The sequence below is a fragment of the Telopea speciosissima genome, chromosome 10, assembly GCF_018873765.1.
Source record: "Telopea speciosissima isolate NSW1024214 ecotype Mountain lineage chromosome 10, Tspe_v1, whole genome shotgun sequence".
NCBI lineage: Eukaryota > Viridiplantae > Streptophyta > Magnoliopsida > Proteales > Proteaceae > Telopea > Telopea speciosissima.
This window is the reverse complement of record NC_057925.1, coordinates 3,690,974-3,717,980: the sequence shown is the minus strand read 5'-3', so window position 1 is coordinate 3,717,980 and position 27,007 is coordinate 3,690,974. Positions and strand designations below refer to the sequence as shown.

General features: G+C 39.7%; 1 protein-coding gene across 5 annotated transcripts; it reads right to left on the bottom strand.

Annotated features, from left to right (window-relative positions):
• LOC122642625 (protein EMSY-LIKE 3-like) lies at positions 1-27,007 on the bottom strand. 5 transcript variants are annotated; one of them, XM_043836156.1, is made up of 11 exons: positions 26,611-27,007; positions 9,201-9,406; positions 8,990-9,099; positions 8,631-8,871; positions 8,309-8,536; positions 8,160-8,228; positions 1,375-1,623; positions 1,217-1,285; positions 1,062-1,125; positions 496-501; positions 1-458 (listed from the first exon to the last, which is right to left on the bottom strand). In XM_043836156.1, exons 1-11 carry the CDS (start codon positions 26,636-26,638, stop codon positions 199-201), a joined length of 1,530 nt encoding a protein of 509 aa, XP_043692091.1. In that variant the 5' UTR covers positions 26,639-27,007; the 3' UTR covers positions 1-198. The 5 variants fall into 5 exon arrangements, 3 of the variants coding, with proteins under 3 accessions (XP_043692091.1, XP_043692092.1, XP_043692093.1); XR_006330072.1 differs by having other exon boundaries at positions 395-458; positions 1,217-1,292; positions 1,371-1,623; positions 26,611-27,004; XM_043836157.1 differs by having other exon boundaries at positions 1-501; positions 26,611-27,006.

Below are 27,007 nucleotides of genomic sequence, written 5' to 3'. Positions count from 1 at the left end.
TAAGCACGACCTGCAACACAAGAAAATGCAGCTCTTTTGAAGACACTAGTTACATGGTCACAGGTTATTCACTGATCAAAATAATTTTACATGGTTGGCTTCCCAACATTACCAATGATTTTTCCACTGGATAAATGAGATTAACCCCACCTTTAACAACTGGAGCTGTTATTCCACAGGGGTAGAACGTATATAAGATTATAACATGGGCATTATACACAGGTAGTGATTTTCAAGGATGGTGTGTAGAGAGAGACCCGAGGTGTCAATTCCTCCAAAGTCAGATGTCATCTTCACCGTCATCTCTGTCATGGCGATCGTCAGATGCTGCTCTACCCTCTCTGGCCATTTGATTGTCACCATCTGAACCATCACGTTTGCCTTCCACAGCCATCTCGTCATCAACATCTGCAGAACGCTGCTTGCCACCATATTGCCTGTTTCTCCATCCTCGTTCTCTTTCCATTGACTGACCATGCGATAAGTGGCGCTCACCGTCATCTGTTTTTTGAGGCAACAAGATCATGTTGCGTTAGCACTCTTTCATCAAGATAAATCCTTATTTTAGATAAGCAAAGATTTATGTTCTAATGATTCAATAATGTATCTGGATACTGGAAAGCTAGATCCGCCAACGCAAAAATAAGAGGCGAGCATCAATGTCAAACGAACTGAAGGGCTGGGTCAATAAATAAATGAATTCCTATTTTTTGTTGTTTCCCGGAAAATCTTTCTGTGCCCAAATATCGATTCTGCTAACAATACTCCCATGTAGTCTATAAAATCTTGCGCCACATTTCAAGAAGAGGGAGGGAGGGGGGGGGGGGTTCACTGTTCTTTTTCTTTTAACTAGAAACTGGTATTAAGAAATCTTATCAGAGACTTGCATCCAAACAGTGACGCTTTTCCCTTCTCCTGAGAAACTACTGAATTCAATGCGGAACTTGGTAAGAATTATACAAAACCAGAATGTGTCATCTCAAGCTTTCAGGTAACACAAAGGATGCAATGTACAACATAAAGTAGAAGGTAGAGGGGGGAGTCTTAAATATTTTTATTACCACTTTCGCCATCCGATGTGTCTGCTAGCCTTGCAATTGCATCAATAAGTGATTGTTCATGCTCCTGCCATATCAAAAACACAAGAAGCTTGCATTGCTGGCCTATGGAAAGTACAATATGAGCAGAGCAATATGAGAACCATTGCTATCCTTACTTTCAGCAATTTTTTTGCCTTCTCCATCTCATGAGGATCAGGATGGCTAGCATTGAAAACCTTCTCCACCTGTCAATAATATACCAGTAAGGGAATAAAGAAATATAAACAATTACTACCTTTGCAACAGATGACTGGTTCATGTTGTTCATGCATACCTCCTTAATTAGTGTGTCTGTGTGGAGTATTTCAATGTCATCTGAAGCTTTCTTCCCGATTCCATTCTGTGAAGGTGGAAAGTCTTTCTTGGACTGACCCTTCGCAGCAGCCCCTCTCCCTCTTCCTGCACCTGGAAGAGCACCACCACGACCAATGGTCTTCTTAACCCCACGACCTGATCCACCACGGCCGACTCGACGAGAAATTCCTGGATCTTCACCTTCCCATTGAATATCCTCTGGTGAGATCTGCCAGTGACATTTTTCTATTCCAATTGTCAGAGCAACACATATAAACAACCTTCAACTAAATCGTTTTTTGAAGAAAGACTGGCTTCAGGGTCATGGAATAAAAGAAACAAGAACAAAGTTCCTTGTTAGAAGCTACAAAATGCTATGACTGAGGCAGGCACCTCCCAGTGTTTTAAGAATATATCATCCATCTTCCCCAAAGCACATAGACAGATTCATCAATTGGCTTCAAAATCCAGAGTTCCAGTATTTTGCAGGCAGTACTGTTTTGGATCCTAGAATAACATCGTTTTTTCCTTTTATAAAGCGAGAAGATTAAATAAGAAATATGGCTTTAGAGTCGACTGCGAAACAGGCCTCATGTAGCAGACACCATTAGTTAGTTAAAATCTCAGTTGAATTGAGTTTAGTCTAAAGAAAATGTTAAACAAAGGAAGCAAGTTCCACCCATTGTCCATGGACATAGTTTCTCTTCGAAGACATTGTATAACTGCCATGTGGCAGCTCAGATAGTTTCCGCCTTCCCATACTCATGTCCCAGCTTTCAGACCAAATAGACTTGGCTACAGAGATAAGATTTCGGATCCAAATTAGGTAAGACCAGCTAAGCTCAAAAAGGATAGCTTTGACAATGTTAGCAATCATATGAATTCAGTTAGAAGGCATATTGAACCCACCATGAAAGATTATAAAAATTATAATTAGTAAAGATAGTCTCATCAGGCCCCTAGGGAGACTTGATGGTGAAACGGTGAGATCCAAGCAGCCATTAAGGCCAAGAAAGATTGTTTTAAGACATGGCAAAGGACTAAAAAAATAGAGGATAAAAAGAAGTATAACGATACTAGAAACGAAGCTAGGAGGATTACGGGGTTGGCTAGGGCGAAGAAATATGAGGATCTCTATATCAACCTAAACACAAAAGAAGGGGAAAAAGCTATATATAAGATAGCTAAGATGAGAGAAAGCAAGAGTAAAGATTTCGATCAGATGAGGTGTATCAAAGGTGACGATGAAAGACTGTCGGTAAGGGATATCTGTGACCTATTAAATGGAGATAGGTCGCGTAGAATTGACCCGGAGGATTACATTACTCAACAAGACATCACACGTCATAGGTATGTAAGAAAGGTTGTGTAGCGGAAGTTAAAAGAAGCCTTAAGAAAGATGAAAGCAAGCAAGACACCAGGCCCAAATGAGATTCCAATAGAAGTGTGAAAAACCCTACGAGGTTGTGGGGTATATTGGTTAGCCAATCTCTTTAACAGGATTATGAACACAAGGAAGGTGCCAGATAAACGGAGAAGCATTGTAATTCTGATCTACATAAAAAAATTGTGATATCCAAAGTTGCAATAACTATAGAAGCATAAAACTGATGTGTCACACTATGAAACTTTGGGAGAAAGCTATTGAAGCCCATTGGAGAAGCGAGAGATATCTCGGTGAACCAATTTGGCTTTATGTCAGGTAGATCCACAACATAAGTTATCAACTTATTGAGGCCCAAAAAAAGATATAGAAATAGCAAGAAGGATCTCCATATGGTCTTTATTGACATGGAAAAATCCTATGACCGAGTCCCTAGAGATTTAATCCAGCATGTTCTAGTGAAGAAAGGGGTGCCGACTGCCAAGTAAATATATGAGGGTGTGGTGACTAGCGTGAGATCTATGGGAGGTCAGGGAAAGGAATTCTCAATTATGATTGGGTTACATCAGGGATCAACCCTAAGCCCTTATCTATTTGCGCTATCATTGACGACCTAACCAAGAGCATTCAAGATGAGGTTTTGTGGTGTATGTTTTTCGCTGAGGAGTCGTTTTGGTGGATGAGATTAAAAAAGGGACTAATGCTAAGTTATAGCTATGTAGATCAACCTTGGAAACAAGAGACTTTAAGCTTAGTAGAACGAAGACGGAGTATATGATGTGTACTTTTAGTCACATTATGATGGATACTGACATGGTGCAAACTGAGGAAAGAGAGATACCGTAAAATGAGTATTTTAGATATCTGGGGTCAATCATAAATAAAGAAGGTGATGTAGAGGATGATGTTTCACAAAGAATTAAAGTGGGATGGATGAAATGGAGAGGTGCGTTTGGAGTGCAATGTGACCGATGTATTCCTTTAAAGCTTGAAGGAAAGTTCTATAAGGCTAGTGTACAACCGGCTATGAAGTATGGGGCATAATGCTGGGCAGTTAAGAAGTGCCATATTGAGAAGCTGTGTAGAAGAGATGAGGATGTTAAGATGGATGTGCAAAAAAACTAGGAAGGAAGGAATGAGCGTATTAAAGCTGACTTGGGAGTTGGCCCAATCAATGACTAATGTAAATAGAAATATGAAGAAAAAATACCAAAACACTGTTCAATTGAACAGTGTCACAGCCCATACTTGCCTAGTGTGGGGATGTTTTTTAAAAGATCTTGTGGGACCATCTCACCATCAAGTGGAGAGAGATTCTATCCTAATGCTGCCATAGTTTAGTTTCTATTTTCAGTTTTAGAAAGTATATTTTATTTCATTTAGGTAGCTTCTAATTTCAGTTTGTTACTATCTTTGTTTTTAGGAGTTTCTATTTTGATGTACTAGATTTATAGGAAGTTTTAGTTTATGGAACTTAGCAGAGTTAGAGTTTCTATTTTAGTTACCTTCTAATTTTGTTCAATTACTTGTAACTGAGGAGACTTCCTATTTTTATTGTTTCTATTTTGGGCTCAACCCTTGAGTCCATATAATGTAATGCCCTTAAGAGGCCTCCCAACGAATTATTGATGAATGAAAACTTGCTCTGAGCAATTGAGTGTCCTAATGAGAGGATGAGAGGCTGAGAGAGCCTGGCTGACAGGGCCGACCCCTATTCCCTACCTATATATCCCTTCTATCTTCTTCTTCAACCTCCACTCGATTTCCACTGCTGCTGCTACTGTATATCTGCAACCAACTGCTGCTGCTACCCATGTGAAGGCCTGATTCAACTCTATTCATCATCAAGGACTGCTGTTGTTGCTCACTGCCAATAGGACTGCTGCACACATGCGGCTTTGATTTTCTACCCAGAATCTGCTGCAACTTCAGGCCTATATAACTGGAGATCTCTCCACTAGAATCAAATGAAATTTGAAGGATAAACTTCTGCCAATATCTACTCTGTTCGATCCCAATTTGAATAAGATCTGGTGGCTGGTTTGGTTTGAATTCCTTAACCTTCTAATTCCATAATCTATTGAGATCTTAGGGTTTGGAAGTTGTTTGACCCTGAAATTTTCAGCAATTTTTCATCTGCATTAGACCTTGATTCCATAGGGTCATATACCCCATTCAAGCCCTACAGTTTCTAATTTTGGTTCAGGTTATTCTCAGGCCATTTAATTCTCTGTTTTGGGTCTGCAGCATACTTTTTAGCTGCTGATCATTGACTCCTTTGCTGGGACTATTCCATAGGGTCATATAACCCATTCGAGCCCTATAGTTTGTAATTCTGGTTCAGGTTATTCTCTGGCCATTTAATTCTCTGTTTTGGGTCTGCATACTTGTTAGTTGCTGATCATTGACTCCTTTGCTGGGACTGTTATATGTCTATTGTGGGTACTATTGGGGTTAGTCTACTTGTAAATTAGCCTTATATTAATTACAAGCTCCAAGAAAGTCGTTTGAAGTGGTAATGGTCATCTTCCAACCTTTTAATTTTGCCAGAGAGATCAGAATCAGTTCCCACATTCCATGGAATACATTTGGCCACTTTTTATCATTGTCAGCAGCAAATTGTTACCAGGAAACTTCAAATGATGAGCCACATCTGGATCCAACACTTCATGAACCAATTATCATGCAACAAATGGAATCTTTGCTATACCCAAGTATTACCTTTTGCATTGTTCAGGTACCATAGGCAGCAATAGCAGAAATAGCAAGGAAGACCTCAGATAGAGGAACACCCCAAGGACCAATTATATGGTTTTCCTTCAATCACCCATAGTTGTTCTGATATTTCACTTGGAGGCTTGACCTATTGCCGCAATTCCTTTCCATAAACTAGTCCCATGGTTTCACCTAATTGGAGCTGTTTCTCGATCATTAAGCAAATCATATTTGGCAGCACTCACCCTTTGCCAAAGGCTAACATTTCAATGCGAAAAACTCCAAAGGACTTAAAAAGTACAGCTTACATAGATTAATTTAATAAGGGAGAAAGAATGCTGCCTAGTCATGTGACTCCTGTGCCCAAACACAGAAGCGCGCTCTCATTGGCCCCCACACCGGTGCAGGGGTCACACAACCAGAGAGCGATCTCTTACCCATTTAATTTTACTCTGGATTCTACCAGAGAGCGATCTCTTACCCATTTAATATCACTCTGGATTCTAACTTTTTTTTTGGCTGTGCAATCGACATCCGACTCCACTAGGCACTAAGTGGAATTGATGCAGAACCAAGGGTGTAATCAAGGAGAAGAAGAAGCCACGATTTTGAGTAGGCTACTGTCCAGCAATAGCCCACGGTTCTATTGGGTTGTTTTGTTTTTAATTTTTGAGTCATGTAATAAACTAATGAACTGGTTGGTTCAATTGGTCTAGTTTAAGTCATGGTCAAGTCTTGTGGACCAAGTTAGTAGCCTTACTCAAGCAAGGATCAAAATTGGAAGTTTCTGATTTAGGGAATAACTAATTTTGTCCCCTTGCCATGCTCTCTTTATTAAAATCAATAAAAACAACCCAAGAGGCCATACTGGCCACGATTTTGATTCTCAACTACTGCTGTTATGCATGTTTGCTTCTGTTGAAGTTTTCCTTGGTGTTTGATCCATGGAGAAAGGAACTGGTGTATGATCCAGTTGACTCCTTGTGGTGGGAAGCCTAGGAGGTTGATTTTAGTTGCTGTTCTTCATCCCCCCTTCAAGCTTTCAAGACCTTAGAACACCACTCTACTGCAGCCGAGACTCACTGCTGCTGCCTGCACTAAAAACTCTGGTTAGTTTCTATTTTTTGGACTACCTTCTAATTCCAGAACCCCCCCCCCTCCTGCTCAATCTAGACACCACCCTTCTACAATCTTTTGAGCACTTCTTCCCGATCCTATAGCCTCCACTCCATCCCATTCTTAGCCCCATCTGACCTGCAGATCACCTTACACAAGAAATCCTCCCTAAAACTCCATTAAACCCAATTTTCCCAGCCTGCAGACCTCATCGGCAGAGACAATTGCCTGCTGCAGATTTGTTTTCTTAGTCCCTTTTATCTCCTATTGACCAGACATATTCCCTCACCTTAACCCTAACCTTAGACTTATCCATTAATCCCTCAAACCAACCCAGTCTGAACACCATCGAGCTGAACCTGTTCCCTGATTTCAGATCCAGTTTTGGGACTGGTTGAACCTTCATTCCTGTCCTACATTAGGAATCATATTGATCCTTCACTCCACTTCATGAGAAATCATAGGTAGGACTAGCACTATTGTTATTAGAAATAGAGATATATTAATTACGGAGCTGTAGAAAAATCTGAAACCAACAAGAAGCAATTTTATTCTTCTCCTCCATGGTGTGACAAGCATTTTTCAACTTTTACTTCTAGAATAAAAAAGTTGATGTACACCTACCATAGAAAAATCAAGCTTAAACATATTTCGTTCTGTCTCGTTCGTTAATCACCATTAAGCATATTTCCATTAAGATGAAAATTCATCCAACTTGATTAGTTGAATCTTTTCAACTTTCAGGGTGTTAAATAACTTTTTCCCTTTTATTTAATCCTTTTTTTTTAAGTACAGCATTTTGTTGCTTCTCATTTCAAGGAGAACCCCAAACAACTCCCTAGTGCCTCAACCATAAAAAGTTCAAGAAGCACTGTAGTCTGTCCATGATAGAGGATCACCCCCAACTCCAAAACTGCGATAACTATTATATTATACTTTAACAATTAAAAGGGAAAATCAACTAATAACAGATCACACAAACTCAATCTACATAAAATTAATTATACTGACATGGGATCAACATTGATTTCTTCCCCTTCTTAAATCACTTTCTCTCTATATAAATTAAATGGACCTATTACATTCCTCTTCAAAAGCATTTCTCAGTATTTGTCCTCCGAGTTTCCCACTAGGAAAATCGTAAGGAGTTATACAAAAGAAATGCATAATGCATTTTCATTCACCCAGAAGAAAAAAAACCATAACTAAGAGGAGGTTGTCAGGTAAGAAAGAAAGAATGATATAGCATATATGATCTATGAATCCACATATAAATCAGGCATAGACTATGTTAGCATAACAGAATCTAGAAAGCAGAAGAAGGTGCATGAGGTGTATTCACCTATCTCAACAGCCAAGTGAAGTGGGTGCACAGATTCATCTCCATATACACTAACTTAAAATATTTTTTACATAAAGTTCATATACTTTCTTATATTTGCAAAAGTATTTTTTTTAAGACTAGGGTAGGGGATATTTAACAAAAGTTGCCACGCAGGTGTATCTATGAAACAGGGGGGGGAAAGTTCAGTCTGTAGCCACAAAAATACCTCTTTGAGGTTAACCCATTCCCATGTCTCATCTGGTGTGTTCATATCATAGACTAGAGCATGCCGTCCCTGACAATAAATCATAAATAATAAGACCAGTTGGGCACTACCACAGAATGAAATCATATAGATTCAACAGCCAAACATACCTCAACAGGGTTATAGTCAGTTATAACAGCTTCATAGAAGTTGTTATCTTCAGGCCATCTTGTCTTCACTCTCCGCCCAATCAATGAATCAAATGCTGCTGCTTCACTTGGTTCATTTGCAACAAGCGCACCAGAGGAAGCACGATTAGGAACTTGGCCCCTTCCAGTTGGACCTGTAGAGGTGTACTGCATGGACTTCATTGAGGATACACCAGGCATTGTCTGACCCTGTTAAAAGTGGGGGGAGGGGGGAATGAAAAGGTAGAAACGCATATTAATTAACAGTATTTATATAGAACATACAATGAAATATTTAACTTACTGGTTTAGGCTTCTTGCCCCTAGCTCCTACCACAGCTCCTCGTTTTGCAGCAGAAGATGATGGCTGCATCGACCCAGCCCCTGTTTGGGGATGCAACGACGGGGATGGTGCACCCAATGACAGAGACTGTGATGTCTTCTGCTTCTTGCGTGATGCTGAGACGGTAGGACTGGGCATTGGATCATGAACAGGTTGAGCATTACTGAGCAACCCAGGTAGGTGTCCACCTGCCCTCCACTCCCTAATGGCATTATGCAACACAGATTCCAATTAAAAGGGGAATTGGCCAAAACTTGTCAGAAATATGACAAATCGGGTCTCATAGAAATAGCAAAGCTTGTCTCATTATATTATCAGACCTTATCCTCTTGATGATATCATCTGCATTAACCCTGCTAAGAAGCACTCTGTGCTCATCATCTGATACCCGCAACTCTTTTCTAAGTTCTGTTATTAAACCTTCTTTCTCCTGAAAAAAAATGCATCTCATAATATTATAATTTAAACCTCACCAGCAGAGACCAGAAAAATTAGATTTTGATGGCATTCAAACAAACTGAAGATGCGCACCCAAGTAATGGCATCAGATTGAGCTTTAAAAGCCCGAAGGACTGAACTATATGCTTCTTGTTCAAGTTGGTGGATCTGTGTCTCCATGTCACTATGTATTCTAGCATAAGGTACAGAACCCACAACAGTAGATCTCCCGTTCCCTGCAACACGACCTCCTCTGTGAACCCTGTTTTGATGTGATGGAGGAAGATCATCATCTGTTCCTGTAATCGATTCATAAACAAAACTTGAATAAGATCATGGGACCAAAAATCGAGATAACTTTTGGTAAAAGAGATCTAAGAAAACTTGAATAAGATCATGGGACCAAAACTCGAGATTACTTTTGGTAGAAGATATCTAAGATACTCAAATCAGGTATTTGAGCATGAGAAATCAACAAGGTACATTAAACTAGATTACTGGAGGGATTTTTTAGACAAAAGGCAGGAATGAGAAAAATCCAGTTATGAGACAACTGAATAGTGCCGATTACAAGGATTGAAACATCTATGTTGCCTGAAATTCTTATCCCTATCAACTCCGTAGTGATTGAAAGGAATTAAAGACAGAGTTGATAGGTCAGCTGTGCAAATTGATCCAAAACCCAGTGAAACTCATAGCAGCTTCACTTATACTCCCACCAATTCAGTTTTTGTCTCGAGTCAGACTCAGGGATAGGGTCATATATCTCGTATCAACTCAGCTGATGCTTGCCCAGATTGGCCGAGTTTGAGCACAACATGGTTATCCAGGGCTGTCATAAATGAGTTCTGGAGGATTACCAAGTCAACTCGGAATCAGTCTTAGCTGGTCCCTATATGACTAGGACTGTTTGACCCTTCCAGTCATCATGAATCCATTTCTGCGCTAATCTATTTTGTTTTTTCTTCCTCTCTTTAACCTTAATTTCTATCAGAAACAATTGAGAAGAAAAAGGGAAGTAAGAAACAAGAGGTGTAGAGAAAAGCCATGGACCTATCAAGAAAAAGCACTCAACTGACTGTGACAGTAGCTACTTTTCCAATGAGGAAGAAAGGATTTAAACTAAAATCCAATAAAAAAGGGTGTGTGGGCAGGCAGGAGATCATGAAACAAGATTCCTCTGCAACAACCATGACTGGAAGGATAGCACATGGGATGGCAAGCACATTGGGCCAAAAATGCCAGTGTCACTCATGGCAGTTGAACCTAGAATCCCACCTATTCAGTTCTGGGCTGAGTTTTTCTCTCCCCTCCCCCCCTCTCTTTAACTTTATAACTGGAGCACGTAGCTAATCCATGGACCTATCAAGAGAAAGCAGTCAACCAACTGCAAGGGAAGCTTCCTTTACCATGGGTAGAAACAATTCAAATTAACATCCTAAAAGAAGAAGGTGGAGTAGCCGTGAGGTAGGAGATCAGAAAACAAGATCCATCAGAAGCCCACCATGAACCTATGAGGGGAGAAGAGGGGTCCTTAATATTTAAATCCTTCAAGGATTATACGAAAAAGTCAATTGAACAGGCCATCACAATTTTTTAAATGTTCATTGAGAAGTAATCAAAAATAGAAAGACCCATCCAAGATTTACAACTTACTAAAGTGAGATGGCTTAAACAAGTGACAACAGAATTAGTGATACAAGCTACAGATCCAAAAGCAAAGATTAGGACCAGATTCACATTAACCCATATTAAAAACAAGATTAGCTTGTTTTTCTAATGCAAAAACAAATCTCTAACTGTGCATGGAGCGTTACGCAATCTGGTATTGCATGGACAAGGATAATTCAATTATTTGACCAACATCACATGGGCCCTGCAACTGTGACAATCTCTTACTTCTGCTGCTGCTCCAACACTTTGATAGTATCAGAAGTGATTCAACACACACACACACACACACACCTGCACACCTTAGTTGTAAATTTCATTCTAGACCCAAAACTGAAATATTTTAGGTCACTTCAGTAAACTTTGGCAAAGTACTTGGGTACAATATTTTGGTAAATGTAATACAATTCATGATGCAATCTTGGGGTTTGAAAAAACCTGTTTGGGTTTGCTACGGGTCAACCCAAACACTAAACAATTCAAACATTGAGAAATTGCAAATATGTAATTTCCAAAGCAAGTAAGACCCTTAATAATAAAGCAATTGAAAGAGGGAAAGACTTGAGAATGAATTCCAAAAGGTAGGGGTAATTTTGGAAATGACAGTAATATGAACAACACTTAAAAAAGGAACAAAGGGAGGGGCAAACTTGGAATTTGAATGCATTAAAAGGATATGTGGGGATAGAAGCGAAGGGGAGAAGTATTAATGGAAATTGAGAGAGTAAAATAAAGAAGCAACAGACCGTAGAGGGGGAGAAGAAGTCATCTTCAACCTCCCGACAACAAAAAGAAGGGCGGAGGTCGAACCTGACTTCTATGGACGTTTCTCACTCAACATAAACCTTTTTAGTCTTATGTTTAGGCAAAAAGACTTGCAACACCTTAGGCTCTTAAAAACGACCAACATCAGGTCAAAGAACAAGTGAAAGGAGTACAAATGTTTTCTGCAAATAGTTCTTGGTGGTAGAACAGGGATAAGATCTGAGTTTCAGCTCGAAATGCTCACTACCCAATAGATACCAGGCTGTGGGTTTGCAGGTTGTGACACCCAAGGACAGCGACTCAAATCCCCAAGTTGGAAGATGAACAGAAAAGATACGAGAGAGATCAAACAAATCTCTAACAGTTTTGTGTGATTGAAAGCAGAAAAAAAAAAAAAAAAAAAGAGTATTTAACAAGGATTGGGAATAGAAGGACAAGAAAATGAGGAAGATAACTCATCGAAGCGGGGATCTTGGATCTGTTGGAAGAAGAGAGAGAAGAGGAGGGAAGAAACACACTCAGCCAATAGACTGTTTTTGCCACATAGGCAACACTCAAACAAATTTTCTATTCCATCTTCAATTAACTTCTCCAACATATAACAAGCATAATAAGAGTCTTATTATTTCAGTTTTCTTATTAGATGTATTTTTTTCTTTCAAATATGCTTGCAATACTTTGAAAAGTAAGTTGATGAGGGAATAAAAAATTGGTTTGAGTGTCGCCTATTTATCAGAAGAAAAAAAAAAGTGTGTTGCCTGCATGGTCTGCGTTTGTTTGCCCTCCCCTCCTTCCCTACAATCCCATTTCCCTTCTCTTCTATTCTTCTTCGTCATCTCCTTCCCTTGTATCTCTTCCATCTCCCACATCCTTCTTATGTTTTTAACTGTTATACTAGACTAAAGAACTACCAAGCCCTCGTCTGTTTTGGGCAACCCAACCTGCAAATCCACAACCTAATATCTATCGGACACTGAGAGTTTCCAACCGAAGCTCAGACTTGATCCTTGTCCTAACTGTCAAGAACTATTTGCAAAAAAATATTCGTACTCCTTTCACTTGATCTTTGACCTAATGTTGGACATTTTTAAGAGTCCAAGGTGTTGCAAGTCTTGGCTTAAAACATAAAGGGTTTATGTTGAGTGATAAACCTCTAAGTTCGACCTACACCCTTCTCTTTGTCGTCGGGAGGTTGAAGATGAATTCTTCTCCCCTTCTATGATATGTTGCTTCCCCGATGCCTTTATCCCCACATACCCCTTTTAATACATTGTCATTCCAAGTTTGCCCCTCCCTTTGTTCCTTTATTTATGTGTTGTCCATATTACTTTTATTTCCAGAATTACCCCAACCTTCTGGAATTACTTTCCATCTTATACCCCCTTTCAATTGCTTTACTATCAAGGGTCTTACATTCTTTGGAAATTATATATTTGCCATTAGCCCATTACTCTTAATATTTGAATTGTTTAGTGTCTGGGTGGGCCCATAGTGAACCAACCAGAGTTTTTCAAATTCCAGGATTGCATCAAATTGGTGCCAGAGCACAACTGGCCATGGAACCCTACATTCTCAAGACCAGGGTTCGTCTAGCCAACAAGAAAAATGCTATGTTATTCATCGATGAAGGGCAAAATGACAATTTCATACCACAATTTGTGGTAAAGATGTTATCTTTTGTGATTTGGGGAATGATGGCTTATCAATGTAACAGTGCCCACGCTTTATTTATAATAGAATAGAATGACAAGTACAATAATGCCCCTAGGACAATTCTACCCTCACACCCATATTACAACACGCCCCACTAAGTTGGTGCGTAGATAGCAAACATGCCCTACTTGCACACAATAGGATGAAAGATGATACTACTAAGACCTTTAGTGAAAACATCAGCTAACTGATCAGCAGATTTAACAAAAGGAACACAAATAAAACTCTGCTTTAACTTTTCTTTGATGAAATGATGGTCAATCTCCACATGCTTCGTCCTATCATGTTGAACAAGATTATGAGCGATGCTAATGACAGATTTACTATCACAATATAGCATCATAGGTAGTTGAACTGCAACACCGAGATCTTGGAGAAGACTCTGAAGCCACAACAGTCCACAAATACCATGGGCTATAGCACGAAACTCTACCTCAGCACTAGATCGAGCAACCACAGCTTATTTCTTGCTACACCAGGTGACAAGATTGCCACCAACAAAGTACAATAACTAGATGTAGACCTCCAATCATCAGGAGAAGCAGCCCAATCTGCATTGTAAAGCTTCAACACGCATGTGACCATGAGAAGAAATGAGCACATCTTTCCCTGGAGCTGACTTTAGATATCATAGGATCCAAAACACAGCCAAGGTTCTAAAACTTGGATCTCGGAACCAACTCGGTTCTGGGAAAAACCGAATCGAGTCGAGATCTCGGCGAATTGGTGCATTTTTTTGTTCCGACTCGAAGCCTCATCTCGATGGGTTTTAGACCTAGTTTGGGTTTGAAACTTGGTATTCAGCCTATTTTAGACCATTTAAACACAATGGCACTATCAGATTTTGCAAAAACAAAATCCAAATATGAGTTTCACTTCGGACCATAGGTTGGTAGGCGATGATGTACTAAAATACCCTACTCTACACATAATTTAGTAATAGAAAGCAAGCAAAACATTCAATTAACAGTTAAACAACTTAAATAAGAATTAGAAATGTTAAAGTGATATATCAAACTGTTTAACAGTGTTACAACTATCATCACATAAAATGACTTTGAATCAAGTATTCAGTCCCCACTAGTGTCACATAGTCTTCCCATGACATAGTATTGTTGTAATGTTGCATATAGTGCTCCACAGCAAGCATATAAGAGTTCTGTCGAGTTAGGTAAGTAAATACATAGTAGATGGGTCATTTCCATGGGTCAACCCCAGATCTCGACGAGATATGGATAAGATGCCTCATAAAAATGGTTCAAAAAGAGATCTCGAACCGAGATCTCACACTTTTGGGACTCGCCTAAGGTCTAGTCTTGTTTTATCCAAAAACCGAGAAACTCAGCGAGATCTTGCGAGTTTTCGAACTATGAACACAGCTTATAAACGTGTAGAATAGGGGTCATGCATGAATTGACTGACCAAACTCACAACATAAGCTATATTTGGCCAAGTATGTGAAAGATAAATCAATCGCCCAACCAATCTTTGATATCGGCCTTTATCAATTGGCTCACCACCCTAACTCTTAAGATGAGCATTAGCCTCAAGAGGTGTACCTGTAGGTTTGCAGCCTAACATCCCGATCTCGGATAAGAGATCAAGGGTGTACTTCCATTGAGATAGGAAGCTACCTCGTGTGGAGTGAGCAACCTCAATACCGAGGAAATATAATGGTTTTCCCAAATCTTTAATCTCAAATTCCTCCCCCAAATAGGCCTTTAATTGAGATATTACAACAGGATCACTTCCGATGACAACAATGTCATCAACATATACAAAAAGAATAGTAATGTAATCACCTGATTTCTTGATAATCAGTGTATGATCAACATTGCTTTGTCTATATCCAACTGAGGCCATAGCTTTGTGGAAATGACCAAACCAAGCCATGGGTGACTACGTCAGCCCATACATTGCCCTGTTTCAATTTGCAAACTTTTCCTTGAGTTTCCTTTCAAGAAAACCCAAGAGGAATCTCCATATAGACTTTCTCAATCTCACCATGAAGAAATGCATTCTTAACATCCAATTATTGCAGTTCCCAAACAAAGTCGACTGCACATGACTACATGAGAGGATAACTCTGGTAGTATTCATCTTCGCAACTAGAGCAAAGGTGTCCTAGTAATCTATTCCATAAATCTGGGTGAAGCCTTTGGCAATAAGCATGGCTTTGTACCGGTCCAGTGTGCCATCCACTTTCTGTTTAACTGTAAAAACCCATTTACACCTCCATAGGTTTCTTTGTTGGAGGAAGAGAAACCAACTCCCAAGTACCTTCATTTCTTCAATCATAGCATTTTTCTATCGAGGATCTACTAGTGCCTCCTACCAGTTCTAAGGAATGGGAATAGAAGACAAGGAAAAGACAAAAGCATGACAGGAAAGTGAAAAAGAATTGTATGAAACAACATTAGAAATAAGATGTAAGAGTGCAAGACCTAATTCCCTTTCAAAACCCAAAAGGTAAATCAAGAGAATAATCACTATCTACTTGCTTTCTTCGAGGACGAATAGGTGAACGAACATACACCTATGGTGGTCTAGTTTCCACAGTTCCACCTGAACAGGAAGATTCTCCTTCTCAACCACAATATCTTTTTCAACAACAATAGTATCCTCAACCTTATCCTCAGCCTGAAAAATTGGACCATCAAAAGGAACAACAAGCGGCACATCTTCCCCATGGACAACACTCTCCCCCGGAAGAAGTGCCGATAAAGAATAATAAGCTTCTGACTCATGAAAAACAACATCCATGGTGACCAAAACACGACAAGGAGTATAGCTAACACTCGTAACCTTTCTGGGTAGCAGAATAACCAATGAAAATACACTTAAGAACCTGTGGATCAAGTTAGCCATGAAGGTGATGGTTTCGGACAAAGCAAACACAACCAAAAGTTTTAGGAGGAATAATGAAGGAAGTGGAGCCTAAGAGCACATCAAGAGGGCAACGAGAATCCAAAACTCAGGTAGGCATTAGTGAGAACAGTCTCACTCTAATACCCAGCAGGTACATGCATAGCAAACATGAGGGACCGTACCATTTCCAACAGATGTCGATTCTTGTGTTCGACAATACCATTCTGCGCAAGGGTATCAATACAACTGGTTTGATGAATAATGCCCTAATCAGCAAGATAAGATTGGAAGGGTCCTTCCATAAATTCTATCATTATCAGTACGAAAGATTTTAATCTTAGCATCAAATTGGGTCTGAACCATGCTGCAGAAATGATTGAAAACAGCAAAAAACTTCGTTTTTATGATGTAGTAAATTGACCCAATAGTCTGAGTATGGCAATGAATAAAAGTGACAAATAAACAATAATCAGAAATAGAAACACAATGGGCAGAGCCCCACACATCCGAATGTATTAAATGAAAAGGAGAAAAACTTTTATTAACAGAAGAAGGAAAAACATGACGAGTTTGCTTGACCAAAACACAAACATCACAAGAGAAAATTATTTGGATTACAACGCTGAACTAAACTAGGAAAAACTTTAACTAAGATGTCAAGAGTTGGATGGCCAAGACGCCGATACCATAGATGCAACTCGAATAAAGCAGAGGAATCAGTTTGATGAGCCTGTGTGTTGATGATGGAAGTAGAAGGAGAACCAGTATCAAGCAAGTACAAGCCACCACACACTCTACCACTACCAATCGTTTTCCACGTCAGCAAGTCCTAAAAGACCCAATCAGAAGGGGAAAAAGTCACTTTACAATTCAAATCTAGAGTAAGACAATTAATAGAGAGAAGATTAGTCGAGAAACTGGGAAGATGTAACACAGAAGATATTGATAACAAGGAGGAGCATTAAATGGAGCCTTTTCCAGAGGCAGTGGAGAGAGTACCATTAGCAACCGGAACTCTATCTTTACCTAAACACGGAGAATATGAAGAAAATTGATTGGAAGACCCAATCATATGGCTAGTGGCCCCTGAGTCAATTATCCAAGGGACAAATACATTTGAGGTACAGTGATCACTGAAAGAAATACCTAAATGGGCAAAATTGGAGTTGAAAGTGATTGTCACGAAAGCAGCAGAGGCAGTAGACGCTGAAGGTGAAGATGAGGGCTCTAACTTGGTCATCAGACGCTTGAGAATCAATAGCTCGTCTTGTGATAAAGAAGCACCCATGTGGGCAGCATCAAATGTCTCAATGTGGTATGCATGGGACCGCTTGGATCGACCCAGACCATGACCACGAAAAGCACGATCACTAGAGCGTGTGAAACCAACTCGAGACTGTGATCCAAGGGCCAAGTATAGGACTGATTGCTCCTGTGATATGGGTTGCAACATTGCAGTATGACAGTAGTCTTCTAACCAAACCATAGCATATGATTGCTCCAAAGATGGAAAAGGGTCATGGTTAGAACATGAGCACGGATTTGATCATACTCCAAGATGGGGCCCACCAAAAAAGCATAAACACAGAGCTTGTCTTCACGCTTCTTGAAGCTAGTAGCGTCTGCAAAACAAATAGCTTGAAAGTCCTCATAAAAATCCAACTCTTGCCATATTCCACATAACACAAAATAATATTGGGATAATGACATCTCCTTTTGTTTGGTTTCATTAATTTTCTTCCTTAATTCATAGACCTGAGCGTCATTCTGATGCAGGTTCATCATAGATATTGGCTTATTTCTTTAGAAATAGACCTAGGGTTGGATTATATACATGTTGGGCCTTTGTTCCCAAGGATTTTCTATGTATTAGGCCACTTTAATGAGCCTAAACTAGGGGTACATAAGTTGCATACGAGATTAGCCCAATACTTAGTTTATTTTTATTTTTCTAATTGAACCGGTTCAAATTGGTTGCATCCAATTGATTCAATTTAAGTGATCATATGACTTGGTTAAGTGGTCATATGACAACTTAAGTGGTCATGTGATGTAAGTTGGGCTAAATTAGAACTCTATAAGTCCAGCCATGTTTTGAGTCTATTTCCTTTAGTATTTTAGTTTCCTAGTCAATTTAAATTACCGAATAGGTTAGGGATAGGATTAGGCCATCCCTTTTTAGTGTCTAAGTCTATTTTTGAGTCTTCTATATAAGTTTATAAGGGAGGCCAGCATTGTACACGAATTTGATTAATGAAAAAAGCTTTTGCTTGTTGGCTGCCTTTGTTGCTGCTCCTGTGCTCCTTGTGAGTGTGCATCCTTGTGGTTCTATCAAGGTGGAAAGGGACTGGTGGAATCCGGTTGACTCCTTACACCGTGACGGCTGGGAGGATCTTCTTCAAATTCGAAGGTGGCTTTATCCATCACAACTGTCGAAGCTTGCTGCCAATGGAATCTCCAGTAAGTTTGACGCCAAAACTCTTCTTCTAATCCTCTAATCCTTTCCCCCAATTGATCCCCTTTATTTTTTGTTTGAATCCCATAAACCCTAACTCCATTAAAGCCCAAAACCTACAACTCAATTCTGTCCAGAATTGCATAATTTCAAAACTCATCCAAACCCTAACCTTTTTATACCATATTGACCCCCTAAACCTGCTCATTAATACCCTATAAACCCCTTTCCCAATATCTAACCCAAACCCTAGGAATTGACTTAAATCCTAGTGTTGTCCATTCGAACCAACAGCCCCTTTTGTTATTTGATCCGGTTGTTTGGCTCCTAGTAGGTCTCCTACCTATCTAGGACTACATTAATTGGTATCAAAACTATGGCGAAGGGAAGCTCCAACCAAGCCTCGAAAGACCCACCTCCATTCGTTTTTAAGACCCAAGTTCGTCTACCCAATGGGAGCACAACCATATTAATTGTTGATGAGAGGCGACGTAACAACATTATTTCACAATCCGTGGTGGATATGTTGTCCCAATCAAGAGAGATTTGCATCATGCCTACAGATAAAGTCTGTGTTGAATTTGGGTGTTCTTCATACCATGATGGTGCTTGGTGTCAGCCGGTACCACATTCAAAGAGTTTTATTGCAGTAGGTGGTGATTGGTTGGACGAGCAACAAGGTTGGATTGAACCTGAAAACAACTCATGTGTCCTACCTAATCGACACCGTCTAGGCGTCTATACCATTTATTTACTCTAAAAGGGTTACAACCAAAGGTGACCACATCGACTGTACAGCCACAGGGACTGTCGAACATGTCAACTCAAACGCAAGTGGCATCGACTGTGTTTGAAGTTTCACCAATGGCATATGCACCAACAGAAGATCCTACTGAAGTGATCTATATTGAAGAAACCAATATAGATAAGGTTGAACCAGTAGAAGATGAAAAGCCGATTGAGAGCATTCCCAAGGAAAACAATGACCTTCAAGATGCTGCTCTTAAAGAGGTGGAGCTTGTGTCTCATGCATTAGATGAGAAGGTTGCTAACATCGAAGGCTCTATGGACGAGACATTGACGATTCTTCTGATTCACAGGCAGAACACAGAGTTTGTTATGCCACCATGGTTCTTCGAAGAGAAAGCTCCATGCATTGAAGACTTTATCCCCAATGTTCCTGCCTTATCGGAATTTTGTTTGGGGATGGTCAAAGCTGTTGATCACATGTTGATTCCCCCTCATCACTGCAAAATTCGAGGACGAATTTTTTCAAGTTGGGGAGAGTTGATGCAAGTTCATCATAGATATTGACTTATTTCTTTAGAAATAGGCCTAGGGTTGGGTTATATACATGTTGGGCCTTTGTTACCAAGGATTTTCTATGTATTAGGCCACTTTAATGAGCCTAAACTAGGGGTCCATAGGTTACATACGGGATTAGCCCAATATTTAGTTTATTTTTATGTTTTCTAATTGATCCGATTCAAATTGATTGCATCCAATTGGTTCAATTTAAGTGATCATGTGACTTGGTTAAATGGTCATGTGACAATTAAGTGGTCATGTGATGTAAGTTGGGCTGGATTAGGACTCTATAAGTCCAGCCATGTTTTGAGTCTATTTCCTTTAGTATTTTAGTTTCCTAGTCAATTTAAATTACCTAATAGGTTAGGGATAGGATTAGACCATTTCTTTTTAGTGTCTAAGTCTATTTTTGAGTCTTCTATATAAGTTTGTAAGGGAGGCCAGCATTGTACACGAATTTGATTAATGAAAAAAGCTTTTGCTTGTTGGCTGCCATTGTTGCTGCTCCTGTGCTCCTTGTGAGTGCGCATCCTTGTGGTTGTATCAAGGTGGAAAGGGACTGATGGAATCCAGTTGACTCCTTACGCCGTGACGGCTGGGAGGATCTTCTTCAAATTCAAAAGTGACTTTATCCTTCACAACTGTCGAAGTTTGCTGCCAGTGGAATCTCCAGTAAGTATGACTCCAAAATTCTTCTTTTAATCCTCTAATCCTTTCCCCCAATTGATCCCTTTTATTTTTTGTTTGAATCCCATAAACCCTAACTCCATTAAAGCCCAAAACCTGCAACTCAATACTGTCCAGAATTGCAGAATTTCAAAACTCATCAAAACCCTAACCTTTTTATACCATATTGACCCCCTAGACCTGCCCATTAATACCCTATAAACCCCTTTCCCAATATCCAACCCAAACCCTAGGAATTGACCTAAATCCTAGTGCTGTCCATTCGAACCAGCAGCCCCTTTTGTTATTTGATCTGGTTGTTTGGCTCCTAGTAGGTCTCCTACCTATCTAAGACTACATTAATTGGTATCAAAGCTATGGCGGAGGGAAGCTCCAACCAAGCTTCGAAAGACCCACTTCCATTCGTTTTTAAGACCCGAGTTTGTCTACCCAATGGGAGCACAACCATATTAATTGTTGATGAGAGGCAACGTAACAACATTATTTCACAATCCGTGGTGGATATGTTGTCCCAATCAAGAGAGATTTGCATCATGCCTACAGGTAAAGTCTGTGTTGAATTTGGGTGTTCTTCATACCATGATGGTGCTTGGTGTCAGCCGGTACCACATTCAAAGAGTTTTATTGTAGTAGGTGGTGATTGGTTGGACGAGCAATAAGGATGGATTGAACCTGAAAACAACTCATGTGTCCTACCTAATCGACACCATCTATACCATTTATTTACTCTAAAAGGGTTACAACCAAAGGTGACCACATCGACTATACAGCCACAGGGACTGTCGAACATGTCAACTCAAACGCAAGCGGCATCGACTGTGTTTGAAGTTTCACCAATGGCAGATGCACCAACAGAAGATCCTACTGAAGTGATCTATGTTGAAGAAACCAATATAGATAAGGTTGAACCAGTAGAAGATGAAAAGCCGATTGAGAGCATTCCCAAGGAAAACAATGACCTTCAAGATGCTGCTCTTAAAGAGGTGGAGCTTGTGTCTCATGCATTAAATGAGAAGGTTGCTAACACTGAAGGCTCTATGGACGAGACATTGACAGCAACTGCTGATTCACACGCAGAACACATAGAGTTTGTTATGCCACCAAGGTTCTTCGAAGAGAAAGCTCCACGCATTAAAGACTTTATCCCCAATGTTCCTGCCTCATCGGAATTTTGTTTGGGGATGGTCAAAGCTGCCATGGTACTAAATCTCGTTTCGTTTCGGTGTTTCGGTCTGACCGAAATTTCCGAGATACCGAAATTTCGTCGAAATCTCGGTCGAAATATGATATTTTTCTGTGGGTGTAAAATGCCAAAAATGTCCGAGATTTCCGAAATTTTCGAAACGAGATGACCGAAATTACCGAGATTTTCGAAATTTCCAAAACGAGATGACCGAAATATTTGAAATATTGCATTTTTTCATTTCGGACTTGCATTTCGTTTCGAACAGGTCGAGATACTCGAAATATTCGATATCTCGACCGAAATTTCGCGAGTTTTAGTACTATGAAAGCTGTTGATCACATGTTGATTCCCCCTCATCACTGAAAAATTCGAGAACGAATTTTTTTAAGTTGGGGAGAGTTGATCATAGTTGTCACGGCGTCACGGTGATCCAAGTCGGTAGAGGGGTGTCACGTCGATATATCGACATGTCGCTCGCCATGGCGAGCATGTCGACCATGTTTTATTTTTTATTTTCTCTATTTTTAATGTGTTAATAGATGTATACTCAAGCCATGTTTTATTTTTTCTCTATTGTTTCTCAAGTTTTAAGAAGAAAATTCAAAAATTGAAGAAGAAATCAAAGAGGGAAAAAAGAAATCGAAAGAAATCGAAGAGGGAAAGAAGACAGGAAGAAGCAATCGAAGAAGAAATCGAAAGAAATTGAAGAGGGAAAGAAGAAATCGAAGAGGGAAGAAGAAATCGAAGACAGGAAGAAGAAATCGAAGAGCGAAAGAGAGACCGGAAGAAGAAATCAAAGAGGGTCGCCATGCAACCCTCTCCAGCGCCAAGACGCCATGGCATCGCCATGACAACTATGGAGTTGATACAAGTTCAACATGGATATTGACTTATTTCTTTAGAAATAGGCCTAGGGTTGGGTCATATACATGTTGGGCCTTTGTTCCCAAGGGTTTTCTATGTATTAGGCCACTTTAATGAGCCTAAACTAGGGGTACATAGGTTGCATACGGGATTAGCCCAATACTTAGTTTATTTTTATGTTTTCTAATTGAACCGGTTCAAATTGGTTGCATCCAATTGGTTCAATTTAAGTGATCATGTGACTTGGTTAAGTGGTCATGTGACAACTTAAGTGGTCATGTGATGTAAATTGGGTTGGATTAGGACTCTATAAGTCCAGCCATGTTTTGAGTCTATTTCCTTTGGTATTTTAGTTTCCTAGTCAATTTAAATTACCTAATAGGTTAAGGATAGGATTAGGCCATTCCTTTTTAGTATCTAAGTCTATTTTTGAATCTTCTATATAAGTTTGTAAGGGATGCCAGCATTGTACACGAATTTGATTAATGAAAAAAGCTTTTGCTTGTTGGCTGCCATTATTGCTGCTCCTGTGATCCTTGTGAGTGTGCATCCTTGTGGTTCTATCAAGGTGAAAAGGGACTGGTGGAATCCGGTTGACTCCTTACGCCGTGACGGCTGGGAGGATCTTCTTCAAATTCGAAGGTGGCTTTATCCTTCACAACTGTTGAAGCTTGCTGCCAGTGGAATCTCCAGTAAGTTTGAAGCCAAAATTCTTCTTCTAATCCTCTAATCTTTTGCCCCAATTGATCCCCTTTATTTTTTGTTTGAATCCCATAAACCCTAACTCCATTAAAGCCCAAAACCTGCAACTCAATTCTGTCCAGAATTGCAGAATTTCAAAACTCATCCAAACCCTAACCTTTTTATACCATATTGACCCCCTAGACCTGCCCATTAATACCCTATAAACCCCTTTCCCAATATCCAACCCAAACCCTAGGAATTGACCTAAATCCTAGTCCTGTCCATTCGAACCAGCAGCCCCTTATGTTATTTGATCCGGTTGTTTGGCTCCTAGTAGGTCTCCTACCTATCTAGGACTACATTACATTCTCAATATGACAGTGGTCAGGCTTTATTTATAATATAATAGAACGAGTACAAGTACAATAATGCCCCTAGGACAATTCTACCCTTGTACCTATATTACATCATCAAAAACCAACGACATTATCAATAAATCTAAAGATGATGTTTTCATTGAATTTTCAATTCTTCATTTTTTTATGGTACTTATTGTCAGGTGTTCGATTCTTCGAAGCACATCATTAGAGTTGGTCGACAGTGGTTGATCGTGATAGCAATGTGTGCATCCTAAAACATTCTCATCTACACAAGACATTTGTTTTGAAAGGGGTAGTTGACGAAGTTTGCACAAAGGCGAAAGAGTCAACATTGGCGATCCAGCCTCAGCAAGAGAAACTAATAATGGCAAAGGATGACGAGAAGATTGTGGATCAAGGAAGTCAAGACAGTGAAGTGAAAGCCATTCCCCATCATGAATTCGTTCTTGCCAACAATTTTTCAGACGTGGATGCAACCCCAAAGCTTCATATATTGGATTTTCTTCGAGTTGCAGATAAGGAGCAGCTAGCCCCCCATATGTGTGGTTTATTTCTGCTCTTCTACAAAACTTGAAGGCAAGTTTTTCTTTACACCGGGGGAATTGATGCAGATTCATTGTTAAACCGGCTTGACTAGTTTGGCCACTTAGAATGAGAATCAGGTCCACGTTTGGTTTTGGTTCGGCAAGATATTAGAAATTTATTTTGAATTATCTTTACTCTTTTATATTGAAGTTCTAGATAGAGTAGATACATAGGAGTCCTATTTCAATTTCCTTATTTGAGTAGTTTTCTTAATTTTGCTTCCTACTTTGTTTAGTTTCCTCATTAGTTGTAATTTCTATTCTTTTAAATATGCTTATAATACGTTGGAGAAGTTAATTAAAGATGGAATAGAAAATTGGTTTCAGTGTTGCCTGCATGGCCTGTGTTAGTGAGCTCTCTCTCTCTCTCTCCCCCCCCCCCCTTCTTCCCTATGATCTAGTTTCCTTGCTTTTAACTTTTGCAGGTACTGGACGAAGAACCAGCAATTCCTCCACTATTTTGGGCAACCTAGCAGCCCCCACATAGCTTGATCTATCACCTTCAAGATAAATCTGTTCGGCCTGCAACCTTGGGTATTAGCATGCTATCCATTGGCAACCTATACTCTATAATCTTAGCCCCATCCAACCCTCCTGCCGAGAGATCTCACGCTAGAACCAAGACTGAACCTGCAACTATTGCTGGATCACGTTTCAGACAGTTGTCAAGGCATCGCCTAGGCGTTCCAGGCGGCTTTGCCTGGACTGGCACCTTTTATTTTCACTGAAATTATGACCCAGAGATTTGGCAGTCAATTTTGGGTTAGGCAAGAGCTGCCCTTGAAAATATGCCATTGCTTAGGAGATCATGTACAACTAGGGGATGTATGCAATGGACAGAAAAAGGTCATAAGAGCAATTGATCAGTCTCACTATGATTTGGCATATACAGCTTGAACAACATCAAAGAGCTTTTGAAGACTGTCTACCAGAAAATAGGGTGGTCATGAGAGCTAATGAGCTTACTCTTTTTTAGGCTTCACTGCTTCAGTGATTAGAGTTGGACAACTTGAGATGAGTTGTAGCTGGATTTTTTTTTTAATTATTTATATAGTTACTTCTGTTGGCCTGTTCAGTATAGTGAAACATTTTGTAGTTTGTACACCCTAATGATTGAGCCAATTGCACCGTATTCAAAATTTCAGACTAAGGAAATATTAAAAACACGGTAAATATCTAACTGAAGACTTCAGGAGATGAATCTTAATTTTTTAGAACTTCTTACTTGGCTCATTATAGTAACAACAACTCCGGCTTATAACAAGTAATAATCCTTTAGTTCCTAAGGTTGTCTTTTTCCTATTTTCAGTGGTCCTTTCTTACCACTATTCTTCTATCAATAACTCAGGCTTATATCAAGTCATAATCCTTTAGATCCTAAGGTGGTCTTTTTCCTATTTTCAGTGTTCCTTTCTTACCTCTATCATTTCTCGTATTGCTCAACTGTTGGGAAATTTGGGCATACACCTGGCTATTTGACAAAAGTGAGAAAATGGACTATACCAACCTTTGTTGTTAACATCTTATATCCGTAACAAGAAATAAAAGAAAAATATTTTTATTGGGTAGTGTTCTGCTTAACCACTTATATTATTTTTTAAGAGCATTGACCCTTACCAGATAAGACATATGCATGGTATCTAATGATCCCATACAAGCCTAAAAAAATGGAGGAAAGAAGGGAATGGATAAATCTCCAAGGGAGGGGGATTACACTAAGTTTTCACCCATGGAGAAATAGCAAAAGTTAAAAGTCCGCTAGACAATTATTAAAATCAATCCCTGCAGTTTCACCATTTTCTGAAGGAATTTAACCTCGAACCAGTAACTTTTAAAGAAACACATGGTATTGATTAGTTTAAACAGAAACTCACTCTTATATTTAAGATTAGGACTTCTCTAGCACCGGAAGGTGATCACATTGCAACCCACCAGGACCAATATGATGTCTTCCTTGTAATCTTCAAAAAACTTAGCAAAAGAAAAGAAGCAATGGAAAGCCCTAGTAACCTTTTTAATGCCTATAGCTGGTTTCAACTCAATTAGGCAAAGGTTAGGTACCCAAGCTTTACGGCAAGCTAAAACCCCGATGTTCCTCGAAAGGTTTATTTCAGTTCAAAACCCTAATCAAGCTATCAAGCACTAAACCCTAATTCCGTCCTCCAAGTTCACAAGCCAGCTACCAAACCTCGTTCAATGCCTTGGGCAATAGAATATCGCCAAAACAGTAATGCTTGGAAAATTTCCCAAATCCTAAGCCCGAAACATGAAGCAACGTATCATAAGCAGCTGAGAGGTCATTAAAACGCGTTAAAGATACGATCTTGGAGCAACTCACCGCTGCTATCGGAAAGTCCGTAGTCCATAGCCCGGTTTCACCAACCAGATCTTCACTTGGACAAAACGAACCCTAGGATCCACCGCGAACGTCAAGAAGGCGTGGCAAAGGAGAAAGACTCTTCAATAACAGAAGTTGTGATCAAGCATGGCCGTTATGGTACCGATCTCCCTCTGCATTTCTTTTAGAAGAAACACCAAAAACCTAAACCTTGAGCTCCGAAGCGAGGATTCGAAGGGGAATTTGAAACGAGAAAGAGATTTTTTTTCATGTGATAGTGAGAAACCAGTTTAAGACAGACATTCAATTGGAGAAAGAACGAGCGAGACCGACCACAGTCAGGGCAGGCAGCGAGAGGGAATGCGAGTAAAGAAATCGGACTTGAAATCTGTTTTAT